The 16,932-nt window shown below is 39.2% G+C and overlaps 1 protein-coding gene across 3 annotated transcripts in view; it reads right to left on the bottom strand.

Annotated features, from left to right (window-relative positions):
• The window catches only part of cadpsa (Ca2+-dependent activator protein for secretion a), a 273,414-nt gene that overhangs the window by 135,478 nt on the left and 121,004 nt on the right, over positions 1 to 16,932 (bottom strand). For all 3 annotated transcript variants that reach the window (XM_050039323.1, XM_050039322.1, XM_050039321.1), the window contains exon 9: positions 7,989 to 8,055. In XM_050039323.1, coding sequence (XP_049895280.1) covers positions 7,989 to 8,055 — 67 coding nt within the window. The remainder of the gene's footprint in view (positions 1 to 7,988; positions 8,056 to 16,932) is intronic.

Consider the following 16,932-nt stretch of genomic DNA (forward strand, 5'->3'; position numbering starts at 1 on the left):
TATATATATATATATATATATATATATATATATATATATATATATTGTGTTTCTAATGCATGGATGAATCTCACCCAGAAGAAAACATAAATGCCTCTAGGCCTTTTCAATGTTAGAACTTGGGGTAGTGGTGGGTATTGGTGCACTTCAGCCTCTTGTGGTCAAAATAAGTATGACAAAATTACAACAACAAACACTTGAAAAAATTATCCTGACAAAACTTTTTTTCCGCCAGTTTCACAGACAAAAAAACAAATTTAAGACCTCAGAAAGATTATCCTGGAAATACATTTCTTTAAACCTATTCTTGAGTCACAAACACAAAACAGAAAACGAAAATGGATAACCAGATTTATTTTGTCTTAGGGCATCCGTACATAAGTACAACTTAAACACCTTTACTCAGCCAGTAAAACTTTTGAGGCCTCTTGGATGGGTGTCAAAACACCCATGGTTTCATTTAAATCTTAATGGTTGAGGTCAATGTACTAACCAGATGAACAAATATACACTCCATTGTCTCTGAATCTTCATCAGATCTTAACAATTATCCAGGTTAAGGGATGATATCATAAAATTTGTTGATTGGTGTTGCAGGCATACCGCAGATGATAAATTCTTATGTATTAAGCAGCTCCCTGGCCTTCCCTCCAAAGTCATCATCACCCCAAACTCACCCCAAAAAATATCACATTTAAAAAGATTTGAATTTGACTGAGCACATTCATGCCCCCTATAGGATGGACCCTTTCTATTTTGGACACTCCCATGAGCTCTCCGCTAGCACCTCCATTAGACTTACATATGAACTCCACCCACAAGATAATGTAGATAATAAGATCATGTATCTCATATTTTGAACACATTCAAGTTCCCACAGGATGGATTTTTCATTCTAATGAGCTTGGGGACATTCCATTAAAACCACCCTCAGGAAAACCATAATGAGTTGTTTGTTCCTACACTCTCATACTGAGTGGAGTAATGTAACCTGCACTGGAAGCTAACCGGGCTTAACACGTTTGGTCTTGTTCAAAAAAAGGCCAGTGTTGACCCATATATCAGTGCAACCCTGGTTTAGGTTGGTTGCTTTGGTCTTGTCACGGCTCCCTGTGTTGGCAACACGAAGTGTAGTGACACTGTTGCTAGCTGTAGCTGGACTGATGCTACTGTAGCTGCCAGTCATACCGGCCTGTCGTCACAGATCACCAGGCCTGGCCAATCTGCCGCTGTCGCCACCTCTGCCGCTGCAAGTGGCAGCTCTCACTCTAGCTGCAGCTGCATTCCGTGTGTGTGTGTGTGTGTGTGTGACAAATGAGATTCCCCACAACAGCACTGATGAGACCCGAGGCCAAGTTAAGGATGGAGGGAACGGGACCCACTCTCCAGCAGCTTCCTGGCCTCCAGGACACCACAAAGGCAAATCAGAGTCTAAACTACCGACCCCCCTCCACCCATTCCCCAAAACACCACCTTGCTCTCTCTCTCTGTCTCTCAGCTGTCAGTCAGCAGAGCAGAGAGAGAGGGAGAGATGGTGATGAAGAATGGGAAAGGAAGAGTGAAGAGAGAGAGAGAGTGTTAGGGATTAGTACAGTCGTTTATTTTCACATCATTACAGGAAACACATGGATGGATAGATAGATAGATAGATAGATAGATAGATAGATAGATGGCATAAACTGAACTGTATGTAGCACCTGAGATCTCTGAGAAACACTCTGTCATTCTGACCAGCTCAGCAAGTGGATGGTAAAATGACAATGAAGCAGAACTGAATTAACTTAAAGTGAACTGAAGTGAGTTGAAGCTGAATTGCAGTGAATACAAATTAAGCTGCCTGAACTAAAATGAAATTAATTACAGTGAGGTGAAATAAAATGAATTAAACTGCACTATGAAAGTGAACTTAAATACATTGAAGTGAACCGAGCTGAACTAAAGTGATCTCAAGTTCACTGGCTAAACTGAACTGAACTTAAGTGGATTCACCTGAATCGAACTGGAAGACAGATGTGGACGCATGTGCAATTAAAATTCAGTCCACCATAAACACGCAAGGTTTAGCTGATCTGTAATCTGCCTGGACACTCTGAGGAGGGGCGGCTCAGGCCAAAACCACTGTACTGATGAACTGATGGAGGAGGAGGAGGAGGTAATTTAAGGACAGAGAGAAAGTGTGGAGGATGGAAAACAGAAGAGATGACAGGCAAGTGATAACAGGGAGAAGAGAGAGGAAGATGAGAGAATGCGGGGGAAGTAGAAGATGGTGAGGAGGGAACGAAAGAGAAATGGACCAAGAGAGGAGGAGGAATGAGAAGAGACAGAGGGATTACATGTACAGTGGGAAAAGAATAGCTATGATGTAGAAGAAGTCGTAGACTCCTATTTCAAACTATGTTGGTTGTACTACAGAGGATATTCACTTCTAACAAGATGTACAGTTAAGTATACAACGGAATCAGTAATTGTGCATGAAAGTTAAAGTTTTCTTTACATTGGCACTGCTGTACAATAGAGACATAGCGCAACGCTTCGTACTCCAAAAGCCATGCCCACAGCAGGGGAAAACTTATTGCGCCTCAATATACAACCAAGGGCTTAAACGCTAACAAAATGGCTGTAGCTTGCTTTAAACATTAGATATCAGCATGCCAAAGGATTAGTGCTTTATGTCTACCTGAGAGTAAAAGTTACATTGACAAATCTAATAACCTGATCTCAGTGTCATCTTCTCCGCCCCTTGCTCATCTTGGAGAACCAATCCCACTGAATGGCCAGTGGTGACATACTTTAATATTTACAGCTATTTGATTGAATCACAAGGTAAGACCATAATTTCAGCTAACACTGATAAAGACCAGGCCTTACATAGTTTAGTTAGCTCCAACCTCTACTGTTTTTCTGGTCAAAATTAGCCAAATGCTGCATAGGCATACCGAGCGTTACTATCCCAACTTAAAAGCTCAGTGTTTTCGGTTTGTCAACTTGTAAAAACTTAATATGGACTCTTTACTATGTTGGTTGTACATCCCATCACAAAGCATCTTTAATGTATTTTTGTGTTGTTTGCATGCAGGCTTCAGGCAGAAAGGCTTCAGGCAGAAAGGCCATTGTAGTGATTTAGGTAACTACACAAACAAATCCATGAATTTAATGTATGTAAATGTATCTATTGTACCACCAAACAGCTCCATAAATGTATTGTGTAATATTCAAAGGAAAAAACCCTGAAAAAAATCAGAATTTCCAAGATTAACTGAGTTAATCTACAAAAAAACTTGCATATTCTCTGAGATTATAAAGTCATAAATATGCGAAGTGAGAGACTCAGATATTCTCTGAGGTTAATTGCCAGAGTCAGGTGATATATTATAAAGAGCAGTGCAGCCCACATAGGGAGGAGGTTGTGCTGGATAAATGGCTCAAGCATCGGACTTTCACCCAGGAGACTGGGGTTTGTGTCCCGTGTGAGTCAGTGTGTCTTATTATTTTTACTTAGACTTAGTTGACTTATTTCAGGTGTTAGGGTACTATAAAGCTGCTAAATGTACAAACCTATTCAGAGTAGCTGAAATTCAGAGTAGCTGAACAGGTCTGTTCTTGTTAATGTGATATTTTGCCATTGCTAGGACATCCAGGAAAGACATCCAACTGATGGCTCAGTAACATCCTGCACATCAGCACGATTTTCATTTTGGAACTTTTTTTCAGCTCTAACTGGACATATTGATGAAACATTCAGACAATGGTCATTCAAAGTCTCAATGTTTGCTTGGACCCTGTTTACCAGTGGTGTCTGTGATGTGATGAGGGTGACTCAACCTTGCAAAGTAAAGCCATTTGGCTCCTTGACCAAAGAAAATAGATTTTAAAAAAATAAAATGAAACAAAAATACTATTTTTTTCTCACAAATGTATGGCTTTACATTCACAGAGAATATTCCATTTTTTTCCCATAAATTTAATATTGGAAAATTTAAATTTATTTTCAGAATATTACCCCCCCTGTTCAGGCCCTGTATCTTTATTTTTTTTTACGATAGCCCTAATACACCATCGTAAAGGCATACCCTTTCCCCTACTTCCTACCCCAACAACTTTGGCCCCCTTGCTGAACAACCAACTCTGCCTTCATTTAGTCTTTTTAACTACACACCTGTAAGGTTTCATGACTGCATCTTGCAGAGTTGTGATGTTATTACATTGACAAAATCTGTCCACAGACAGACATCTAAACACCTGAGAAAACACTCAAACTGGAGTGATAGTTGAGGCTACAATGGTGCCACCAGGACCACATTTTGCCATCATCACACACAGACACATACACCCACACACACACACAGACTCACAAAGTAAAAACAATACCAAACATTGCAAAGTTGTCACGACTGTTAAAAATATCTAACGACTCCTTCATGGTGTGAAAGGCTGTATTGCCACATCATTTATTCCCCAAAAGTCCCCCAAAGGGAAGACATCTAACATCTGACTGATTCCTTTTAAGACTGATCATCTAAATATAAGTCAAAGTCCAGTCTTGCTTTCTCTGAATATACAGAAACATTCGGCCAGATTTGTTGTCCAAAAATTACTGTATTAAAGAGATTTTGATTGTAGACAAAGCCTTCTCAAACATGCAAGACATGATGCAACTGCATGTCTCGTGGCAACAATTTCCTATCATTGAAGGAAATCATCCTTAAAAGAAAAAGATATATGGAAGAGTTCAATTTCAATAAAAGCTGTGATACATAACTTTCAAGGTGTTTCATTTTCACATTTAAACAGGAAATATATCATACTGTAGTTTCAATGCCCCCTTCTTGTGGTACTGATGAAGGATTAGTAGGATCACTGGATATCTTCTGATCAATACTGGTATCTGGAAGTTGTCTTTCACAGTCACTGACATAATTTGTTAGATTTGTAGTAAATTAGCTGGTTTTATTATAGTAGTTTGTTCTATCTGTTTCTCATAAGTTATACCAACGCTTAATGTTTTTAAATGTTTCTGATAAGTATTGCAGTACTATATAGCTTGTTGTTTGAAAGAGGGTCTGTGTTAGTGTATTTTCCTTATTATCTACACTAGAAGTAACCAGTGTGGGATACCTTATATCATTATATACCGAAGAAATCTTTTATAGATCTGACCACACTGACTTCTATTAAAACTTTTAGTCTGAAAGGAAGTGTGCAGTGATAAAGGCCGACATGGGTAACGAAATGCCAACAGTCAGTACTTACTTACAGGACTTTGCATGAGCAAAACAGACAGTGAGCAGAGAAAAAAATACACTGCACAGTTATCTCAACGATGCAATATCTCTAAAACAGCAACAAAAAGTACATGCGCACTCAAACACACACACACACACACACACACACACACACACACACACACACACACAGCAATAACCAGATAGTGTCTCTGCTCCTCAAGACAAACATCCATGCACATACACAGACAGACATAAATACAAACACAAACACACACACACACACACACACACACACATGAGTGCGCAGTCTATTGACCAGTATTTGTCACTTGCTATATATTTAGCTGGGAGCAAGTGGGAGGCTTCAAGTTGGCGGCGCTCAGGCTTTTCTAGCTGCGAGTGTTAGGCCAGCTAGTGTTCACTCGACTTTGTCAATCCCCTGTCAACTTGTAGCTCTGAGACATATCCTCTGCAACGCACAAGAGACAGGCCGCCCCCCCCTCCACCCACACCACCCCGCCTGCTGCCCACCTCCTAATACAGAGCCACCAGGAAATGGCCGCTACCGCCAACCCTCCACATCCCCACCACCCCATCTCCTGACAAAAGCCTGCTTGGCCTCTCCATCATTCCTCTGACAGCCGAGGGAAGACAGCTTGGCTGCATCTCTCTTTCCCGCTGCACACACAACATGTGGCCAATGAAAATATTATAGCGATAAAGCAGAGCGGAGGCTGCTCAGGGTGCTCTCTTGGGTGCGATCACATTTTGTAACTCACCATTCAAATTTGATCTTGTGGTTTTGAGTCTCAAGAAAACATGTTCAAGCATTTGTTCAGAAGTTTCCTCCAAGCTGATAATTATTGGCACCACAAATATGAATATATTACCTTAACCAGTGTGTCAGTGATGCACCTTCTCCACTTTTTATAGATCAAGATATGAGGACTATAATAAATAAAGCCATGGATTTATTTCTGTTGTTGTTCACTAAGCAAATGCAGTCATCAGTTCAACAGACCTCAGGAACTTTGGTTTTGGTGAGGCATCCAAACCTGTGACCTTGTAAACTTGGTTGGACCTCTGACTGTATCATCATCATCATCAACCATTGTTTATTCAGTGAAACTAACTGAGCATTAAAGCTCTTTTACAGCAATGCCTTGAATTTACATTCATACCAACTAGAAGGATATATAATAAAAGATAACAACAACAATGAAATTATGAAAATGTATTTACTCTGTCACATTGGGCAAGCTGCTAAACAGCACTGTAGCCTCTCAGACAACATATAACAAAATATCTGCCTTTACTTGGATCTAAGGAGCCTCAATCCAGCTGTGGGAGATATAATTTTGTTAGACATCCTAATTCCTCAACAGGGTTGTGCAGATGTTGAAAAATTGAAAGTAATGACCCTCCCTCATCTGCAACAACTTGAACTCAACTTTTTGAGTTCTCAGCTATTTCTGGTGCCTTAGCCTCAGTTTAAAGTCCCGCATTTTTAATAACCTGAGATGTACATTTGGCCAAAAATAATAATGTGTATAAATTTACATATAATCCAACAGCATAAAGGGTTGCAAATAAAAAAAATATTTTCACTGTCAAAGAATCTGCCAGTTATGTTCATTAAAAAGTATTTTGAGGTCTATGAAATACTGGCATTTATAATGAACAGTACTATTTTCCAAAGTGCAAACTGATATATTAAAATACCTTGTTTTAACACGCCGGCAGTGCATAACCCAAATGTATTCAATTTAATATCACAAAAAAATAAGAAAATGGCTTCAAAATGAGTTGCAAATTAATTTTCTGTCACCTGACTGAGGGTTGCTCAATAATGGAAAAAATCATAATCACAATATTTCAGTCAGTACTGAAATTACTATTATTTAACATGATTACTTATTCACTGTGGAAACATGCTTTTTTTTATGTAAAAAAAAAATCCTCTTCTTTTTAATAACAGATTTTCCTGAACTTTATATACATATATATATATATAACTTGTATATACACATATATATATATATATATATATATATATATATATATATATATATATATGTATATATATATTTCAAATGAAAAACAGGCGCAAAGTAAACTAAACATGTCACAGCCTGGCTGAAAGTGAGTTTGGGCTTTTAGGAAGGGGTGAAAATACACAGCTGTAAAGGAAAGGGTTGTGCTGAAGATATAACACAAGACAGAACGAGCCATTTCAGATGGAACATGGCACACATTTTATCTTGTTTAAATAACTGTCTGCCAAAATTGTTATTGAAACTCAAATTTGATTAATTGCCCAGCCCTAACTTGACTAATTGATTAACTGACAACTCATCTTTGTAAAATGTATATCTGAGCTGACAGAGGCAGAGGATGAGTGGTATTGTGGCAGGTTGTATTTGGATCAAGTATGGTTGTGCATGATACCATGTTAAGTACGCTCCAAATGGATTACAAAGACACAATGCTGCATTGCAAAGGATTTAGAACTTCAGGTTGAGAGCACTGCTAACATAGCTGCAATGACTCCAAGTTCATTAGAAATACATTTTCCTTTTCTGACTGTCAAAGTGACAGCCTAAAGACTTAAGTGACGCTACTGCCCATTAAAACATCTAACCCACTGAATGTGATGTACCATTTATTGTGGTTGGTTGTGTCTTAGAGTAAACTGTATATTGTAGGAACCAAAAAAATCAATAAAAAATGCAGTGAGAGCATACATTTATTTTCTGAGCTTACCTGAACCAGCACAAAGAATCTTTTCTTCCATCTTTTCCACACGTTCTTGCCAATGGCCCAGAGGTACCTGTGGGATATTAAAAATCAGTCATCTAGAAAAAACACTTTTACAGAGATTTGAGAGATTTGTCAGTGTGGCCTTTAAGCAGCTGTTGTAACCTGAATGGAATGTGTTTGCTACTTTCTGTACTGCCATGACAGAAGTCTGATGCGCTAAGAGCATACACAGAGTGATGGTGTAGTGCATCACTGACCTCTCCTGGTGAAATCTGATTACTGCAACCAGATACATCACATATGGAAAAATCCCAGAGCGATGCATCACATTGCTGGGCTTTACTTGAGGCAGATATTTGTCATGGCAGTAAAAGCACTGTACTATAACCAATGACACTAATAGTGTCTCTGTTCCACTTAGTTATGCCTGTAGGCCATCTATCAGGCAGCATGCCCAGATCTCTTGCACCTGTGTGAGATAGGTGAAAATGTCTGCTGTGAGAAATAACAGACATTTAGAGAAAACTTTGGGCTGTTAGATTTGCTGACAGTATAACATGAACTGGAGTAAAGCAGCCTCTGGAGAACAGATAAAGTCACAAAAACCTGTGGACTGTACAAACTGTGTCCATTTTCTTCTCATGGAGCTATTTCACAGAGGTGTGATGGATGGAAGCACAACTGCAGTTAATAACATTAAGTTTTATTTACATAAATCAATGAAAGAACTGCTTCCTAACTTATTAGTAGTATTATGAAAATCACTCACGATACTTTTGACCTAGTACCTTGACAATGATACCCATCATAGTAATTTTAGTGACAGTTATAAGGACTTTCAGAGACTATCTGCACCAAAGAGATTTTTGAGAAATCAGAAGAGTAGTGATGTGGATATAATAACTAGATAGAAGCACTAATTCGGTAATAACTCAAATAAAGTTAAGATTCACTTTAAAGGTGTACTTCAACCCCCAAATGACTGTCTATATTGATTACTCATCCTGTGTTGCACTAAATTTGTGAAAAAGACTGTTTTTCATGATTCCACTGTGAGCAAAGAATCAAAAAACTGAAAATCCTTGATCAATTGAAGTCATAGGTGTCCGTGTTTAACAACAGCAAAACTATATCAAAACATCTGTTTACAAACTCTCACACAACTCGTGCAGTATAATCCTAGTGTCATTTACCCAATCATATACTCAGAACTTCCCACGAAGACAGCCCTTTCCAACAGGGAGCTGAACTGAAAATTAAACTTACCTATACTCTCTTCAAAGCCAGACTCCATTGCCTCGCTGAACACAGGAGCTGCTGGTCTACCACTGCCATGACCAGTTAGTTTGTTTTTGTTATTGTTTGGCAAATCCATACCATCCCTTTAAAACACCAAAGCTGAGCTTTGTGAGAGTTTGTAAACAGATGTATTGATATAGTTTTGTTGTTGTTAAATGTGAACCCACTTTAATTCATCAAGACTTTAAGTAGTAGTTGGCTTCTTCCTTCACCATGGAAGCATGTGAGAATAACAGTTTTCTTCACAAATTCAACTTAAATTGGAGGTTAGGTCTTGATACAGAAATAGTTATTTGAAGGGTGAAGTATTCTTTTAATACAGGCTGTGTGAAATCTCACAGTGAAGCTAAATCTTATAAAATAACCACACATATTATCTCATATCTGGAGTCACAGCTACGTGAAGCATTGTTAACTAGTGACATTTTTTTCTAGCTGCCAACGAATGTGACATGCCAACAGTCATTTCTTCCCTCTAATAAGATCCACAGGAGGGTTTCCCAAATTAGCCCTACCACCAGTGGCAGGAGATCAATACAAAAAAGACATATATGACTGAAATGGTTGCAATTTTATACACGTGGTAACCAAAGGCAACCAAACTACTTGGTTAGGTTTAGGATAATATCAAGGTTCCTGTTAAATAAGTATATTTGTTATGTTTGTAATGGTAGTAACAAATATGCATGTACCATACATAATGAAAATAACACAAATTATGACTCAAAATAACACTGACATTTGATTTCACACAGGACATGAACAGCAGTCTCCTCGGTCAAAGTCCTGCGTTTGTTTGACCCTTCCATCCACCCCAATCTCCTCTCAACACTGACTTTGTTGGTCTTTATACTACATCACCTGACTTCCTCCTTTGCTCCTGTCATAAATTAACATGGCCACTAGAAACTGCTGCCTAACAATCAACACGAATTTGGGTCAAAATAAGATCATAGTGCTAAGATGTACCATAGGAATCATAACGTTGACACATTGTCAGTTAGGTGAAAACAGCTGGTCAAAATCCCAGACTCAAATCACTTTGCTAATATATTTCTCTTAAATCTCCTCTTAAAAGTACTAAGAACTGCATAGAATTTGCAGATATGTGATTTATTCTAATCTAAAACACAATTTTTATGGTGCATCAATGTGTATTTGGTGGAAATTCTATGTCATTTTCTACATCAAATCAGCATTTTCAGTATCTCTGGAAACCTTGAGATCTAGACTAGACTGATTTAAAATGATGACAATTTAGAGGCACTGTAATTAGGTTACTTAAGTAAAGACTAATATTTGAAAACAAATAAATGAAAAAGTAGTATTTGCAGTCATATCAAACACATCATATCAAAGTTAATGACAGCTACAGAGACCGGCATCAGTCATCTGCTTGTGATATTTTCTAAAATCTAATTTTGCGAGCTCAGAGCCTTTGACTTCAATAAAATCACCCTGATGATTCTCTCATTATTTCATTGAGAAGTACAACACCAAAGCTATAAGTCTGCAAGCTATATCTAGTATGCCGAAGTGTGTTGTGTTGTTTTCTTTTAGATTTGACATTAAACATGATGCAGAAGGAGAAGGACAGGGAAAGGGCTTTTGTTGTAAAAGAACATCTGAGGGTGAGGACCCCAGTTTGATTTGCTCTGCTGCTCCCAACCTCGCTGTGGGTCTCCCTGGTAAGCCCGCCTCAGTTTGCCTCAGTGTGCCTTTCCCCCCGGTCCCTCCCAGAGCTGCTTCTGCCTGTCGTCCTAAATAAACCAGCATCCGTGAGGTGACACATGAGGGCCCTGCCGGTGTGCCGTGCAGAGAGTGGGGCCAGTAACATGGTACAGAGGCGGTGTGGGCATCTTACAGGGCAGCCCAGCAGCCTCCTCCAAGGCTCCCAAAAGAAAGCATATGGAGGGAGGAGGGGACACGGTTACAGACAAAGGAGCAATGCTCTGAAGCAGGCAGTGTGTGTGCACCAGCGTGTGTAAAACACTGCCTCATGACTTGAGTTAGCATTTCTTTTCCAGTCCAGTTTACCACTGCAGGCTTACAGTCAGGCTTATGCTCACTCGTGAGTTGGATAGTGAGTGTTGTCCAATGCAAATTGCAGTTGCTGCTTGTTCAAATGAGTCTTTGCATCTTAGGCTGGGCATGCCTCGACTTTGTTACACCAAAAACCAGCTCATTTACCCAACTTAAATCTCTGTCCTGAAGCTGGCCAGGATGAAAACACATTTAAATCCCCAAACTTCAAGAATGTACCCCCAGTACAGTTTGAAAGTACAGGACAGAAATAAATGAAAGATCTTATGTCTTCTCTTACAACACATCTGACAAAGAATATTTTTGCATGTCTGCTCCATCCCTGGCAATCCTGTGCAGTTATATCCAGACATTCAACTTTCATTGCGTCCAAGTGGGACATTTGATCATGTGACTGGATGTCATAAACTTTCAACCTCCATGAGGAAAAGATTTCCTCTGTGGGACTGAGCAATGGAGAGTAAGGTGGAGGGAAATGTGACACTCTGTCATTGGCTGTCATTGCTGAGAACAACGAAACACCTCATGGTGCCATACTGGGGGTGTACATCACTAGTTTCATCACTATACAACATTATATCCAGTCTTTGAACGATACTATATATGCTGATATCACAAAGTCTGCGGCTATTAGATTCTGATTTGCTTCAATTCAGGGGCCTGTGATCGATATGAGACGTTGTACGTGAATATCCTCCTCATCTTTTTCTTGGCTGTTTACCGTTATCTGTCTGGAGCTAGGTCTGTTTGACACTGTTTGAATGTTAAGGAATGAGGTGTACTGGGTCGGAAATGGTGACACAGACATGCCATGAGATATTTAAAAAAGAAAATAGGAACATCTTAAAGATGACCATATGTATTAATGTTTTCACTTTGCATTAATATTATTGGTTTGTTGATCATTGTCAATTACAAAATGCTCGCTTTCCTCACCTGGTGCAAGTCTTCCATAGAAGTCTTTGAGGACTAAAAAATGTAATAGGTGCTAGTGATGTGCCAGTCAGTGTTCTTTAAAACCCACACCAACCCGGTCCTTTATGATTTCCTATAGTTTGTTATATACATGCACAGCTGATAGGTTCAGTGGTTTGTTTACATGATGTTACAGAAATGCATATTTAACAGATTGAAGCTTGCAGAAGCTTGCTTGGTTGCTGTTAGGACACAGTGTAAGGCCTAAATATTCTCTATATGCAATACTTTTACCAGACATTATGACCAGATAAATGTAAATCCCGCTGTTTAATTGTGATGTATATGCTTATCTTGTTTAATGTTTAACTGTATTGTATGTCTTTAACCACTGTACACAATGTATTCTTCATATTGTATTTTTTTTTTATTATCCTAGGATGCCTATTAACATCAGGCAAAGGGACTACCGATGAAAACAACCTTTCCAGCTAATTCAGGTGCATTTATTTTTGTTCAAAATGTGGATTAACATACACTGTCCCATCTTAAACAAACAAATAAATTGAAAACTGAAATATGTTGGACTTTAACAGATGGATAACAGAAAGCATTTAAGCGCAGCGGGGCTGGTGATAAAGATACTTGCTGTGTGAGAGACAGAAAGGGTGGAAGCTGAACAATTGCACAATGTTTCTGTAGGATATTAATTACTGACTCAGAACACTGCTTTGCCCCTTTCAGGTGGACTGGTCCGCCCGAAACCTGCAACATTTTCTAACAAGCTTAACCCAAACTGCCTAGCCCATAAGTCAAAATGCGGTCCCTGCGGGCTATGGGTCAACTTACGCATCACTAATAGGCACTTAGTGCTTTATGTCCTAATTGGGAGTTTGTGTTTTTAAATTTTTGTTTCTCTTTAGATGTACACGTAGCAGCATGTAGCAAATTACAGTCTAATTTAAAGTAATATTGTGTTTTTACAGTAGTTTGTTAACATGTGAGAAATGGAGTGTAAATTCACAGACGTTTGGTGGTGGTTAAGTTTGATTCAGAAAACTGCTCATGAATTTGGAAAGACATTGTCACTGAATGCATTTTATGTCAAAGCATTGAAAAGTGATCCACAGTTTAGTCCACACTTACTTCTGTGTCAAGTTGTTTTATTGGGTTCACTTTATTTCAGTACACTAGGTACGTAACCCATCACAGGGAATATATTGTCTTGTTCTATATATTGGTCATGGTTGGGTAACACCGTTGCAAAGTGCAGGTTCATTTGTAAAGTCTACTGCAGACCGATAATGAGAAGCTCTGAAATCTGAGACGTACTACACAGAAAAAAATAATTACTATGGCTCTGTTGCATTAAGAGTTACAGTAAGCTGTTTCAGTTTCGGAACACAGCGATGATGCTGCAATGACATGTCAGAATGTCTGCAGTAAATAAGGTCTATTGCCTTGAAAATCTCAATATTTGAGCATGTATAAGAATCGTCAGTATTGATATTATATTTCACTGTCACCATCTTTGCCTCACAATGTAAATTGTAGGCAGTTCTATGACTGAAAATGCCCAAATGGCCTTTAATTGGTCTGCCTTGGATCCACCACTTAAATTCTGCAGAAGGCTTATCCTCAAAAAAATGAGTCCCCCTCCAGACATGCTTTAAAATACTTATACTAATATTTTGGTTAGAACGGTTTCCCACATAATAAAGAAATGGGCTGAAAGCAGATCTGCCTTTTCTCTATGGCTGAGAAATTCTGTATCTGGCCTGCACTCTGCTCACCACCGCTGCTTGTGCTAGGTTGACTAGTGCTATGTGCACCAAGACAGCTAGCATTAGTGTGAGAGGAAACATCTGAGAGACTCAGGGTCCATCCAGATATCCCTCCTCGACTCCTCTATCCTTGATCAATTGACCCAAAATCAGTCAAGATCCGCCATCTTGAAGGATGTCCCAATCCCTTAAATGCACTTGGAGGAGTCTAGCATCAAGGAGTGAGGAGGGATCTCTGAGGAGCGATGAGCAAGGATACATGAGAACAGCCTTCGCAGAAACCTTTTAACGACCAACACGACTTCTTATTGGAAATCAGCTGTTGACTGGATGCTGCAGCTGATCTGATACATCACATCATGTTGGAGGGAAGACAGATAAGAGATTAAACTCAAGTGTATCGCTCCAATGTTTTATACTTTATTTTCTGATTCACCATCTAGTAAAAAATCTGAGCAAGGACCACAAGCTACTTTCTTCATTTGTCAAGATTTTTCTATTCCCCCATTACCTTTTATTATGGTGACAGTTAAATGCAGAGGGAGTCTGTCTGTTAGTAAGACACACTTTTTACATCACTGGTTGTGATTTCTATTCACAACCTGAACATTCCTTAGAGTCCAGTTTGATGAGTTACAGAATTTTAATTTTCCCTGAAACACGTGGCCTAATAAATAATTTCCAGTGTTTAAACAAGATGGTAATCATATTCCAGGTCATTGAATAATGACTTCACAATTAGAATATCAATAAATACAGATGCAAATAATTAATAAATCATATAAATGCATTCTGTGTCTCTGAGAGGGAAAGAGTATAGTACATATACAAAACACAGATTGTTATTAATGTGCAGCTGTTTGTTAAACAGAGAGCAAACACAGCTGCTCTGCCACTGATAACTGTATAGGCTAATTCTATAGGTCTATATATTACATTATGTGTATGCAGACACAAAAAGTCTCTACAGCTGTTAATAAAGCCGACTGATGGCTGATCCAGCTGTGATCAGGAAGGAAGCTCCAGGGTCTGGTTTACATCCAAAGACTGCACACTCCACCATGTTTGCTGCAAACACTGCTTTCTGTACTAACGCCCAGTGCTGGAGGTTTCAGGTTTCTTTTGTCCCCTTGTCATTACATGAGCTGAGTCTTTCCCATACCAGAACGTGATTGGCTTTCAGATTATTGACATACCTCATCTAGCCCCCAGTGTGTGTTTGAATCTCAGATTTAAGGGAAGTGCACAGACATTGCTCCCTTCAGTACAGGAATGTGAGAACATCTCTCTAGTGGCAGACATTGCACAAATATAAGTCAGTATAGGGGACATAGACAGAGGGAAAAATATATTTTTGAGTGGAGGGGGACTTAAACATATGTCATGATTTCACTGCGGTGGAAAAAGAAGCCAATGTAGTAACCGCAATTGACCACAAGAGGGAAGCACAACATTATGTTTTAGACAAAGTATCTCCAGTAGAACACCTATTACATAGTGCACATCGATTAAAGGTGTAGTGATAGTTAAGCACTCTGCAAATGATATACTTTTACGTCTGTGTAAGGCTTGCATCTGACATACTTCTGGGATATAAAGGCATCAATGCTTCACAGGATTTTCCCTCACATGAGTGACCTCCTGACCCCAACCAACAATAAACTAACTGAAATAAACCAAGATGGATTTGTGGTCTTGTTACCGTAGGACTGAAAAATTTAACACCCTCTTAGGTCGATAACCAAAAGTTGTGTTTATTTTGTTCAAGGGCCCCTACTGTTCTACTTCCCCCAAAAGAGGTAACTTTTGTTGCTTAACACTAGGCGCTGTCACCTACTAATATATTCCTAGGTACTGGAGGTTAACCTTAACCAAGAGATGTCACAGGAACCATTTGGTACCAAGTCGATGCCAAAATTCTACGAATGTGATGTTACTCAATTTTCTCCACTACTGTAGGGAGGGACGCAATTCTTCTGGACCAGACAGAGCAGCAAATAAGGCTACAAGTGTTCTATTCTGTCAATACATGCCAAAGGATGAAGGAGATGGCCTACCAGCATGGAAGAACAATGACATGACAATAGAAGACGTGTTGTTGTCTGACAACAAGTGCAGCTGCAAACACAGCTCTGCCTTGAGTCGTTTGAAAAAACAAAACATTTTTTTTCCTGAGGGCAGGTTAAGCCATGTTAAGCTATGTTGTTGGAAAGGGGGTGAAATAATGCTCCAAAGTTAGGCTAAATTTTGGCAAGGGAAGAAGAACCACTGTGTTTTAAAAAAAAATATTTCTGCATACTAGGGCCCCTAAACAGTCTTGCAATGACATAGATTGGGTATGACTGGAAAACTGAGAGTTGACAGCCATATTCTCTTTGCACTATTTCAGTTTCGCACACAATTTTACCAGTATTTGAGTAGTATTTTTTTTCAGTCATTGGATACCCTGCCCATATTTCCTAATGGCTGGCCTGCCTAAAGCCAGCATATTTCATTATGTCTTTGTAATGGGAGTGTTGTGTATTTACACTCTGCTACAAAGACCGGCAGCATAACAAGGCACTGAGTGTCTATTCTGGCGACTTGTCCAGGGTGTACCCTGCCTCTCGCCCAATGTCAGCTGAGATAGGCTCCAGCATCCCTGCGACCCTCAAGAGGATACGCGGTTAGAAAATGGAGGCGTGAATTTTGTGGTCTTGCTACGGTAAAATTAACACCCTTTAATGTCTCTGATTCAGGGGCGAAAATCCCATTTCATAGTTGGGGGGGACAATAAACAGTAAAATTTTAGAGAATAATTCCAGGGGGGACAAGGAAAAAAAGTTGTAGCCTGTCTTTTATACAGCATCTTTTACCGCAATTTGACGCTTTAATCTTCTCTCTATCTCTCCAACAGGCAGAGTGAA

Source organism: Epinephelus moara, chromosome 24, assembly GCF_006386435.1.
Source record: "Epinephelus moara isolate mb chromosome 24, YSFRI_EMoa_1.0, whole genome shotgun sequence".
In the NCBI taxonomy this organism is placed as follows: domain Eukaryota; kingdom Metazoa; phylum Chordata; class Actinopteri; order Perciformes; family Serranidae; genus Epinephelus; species Epinephelus moara.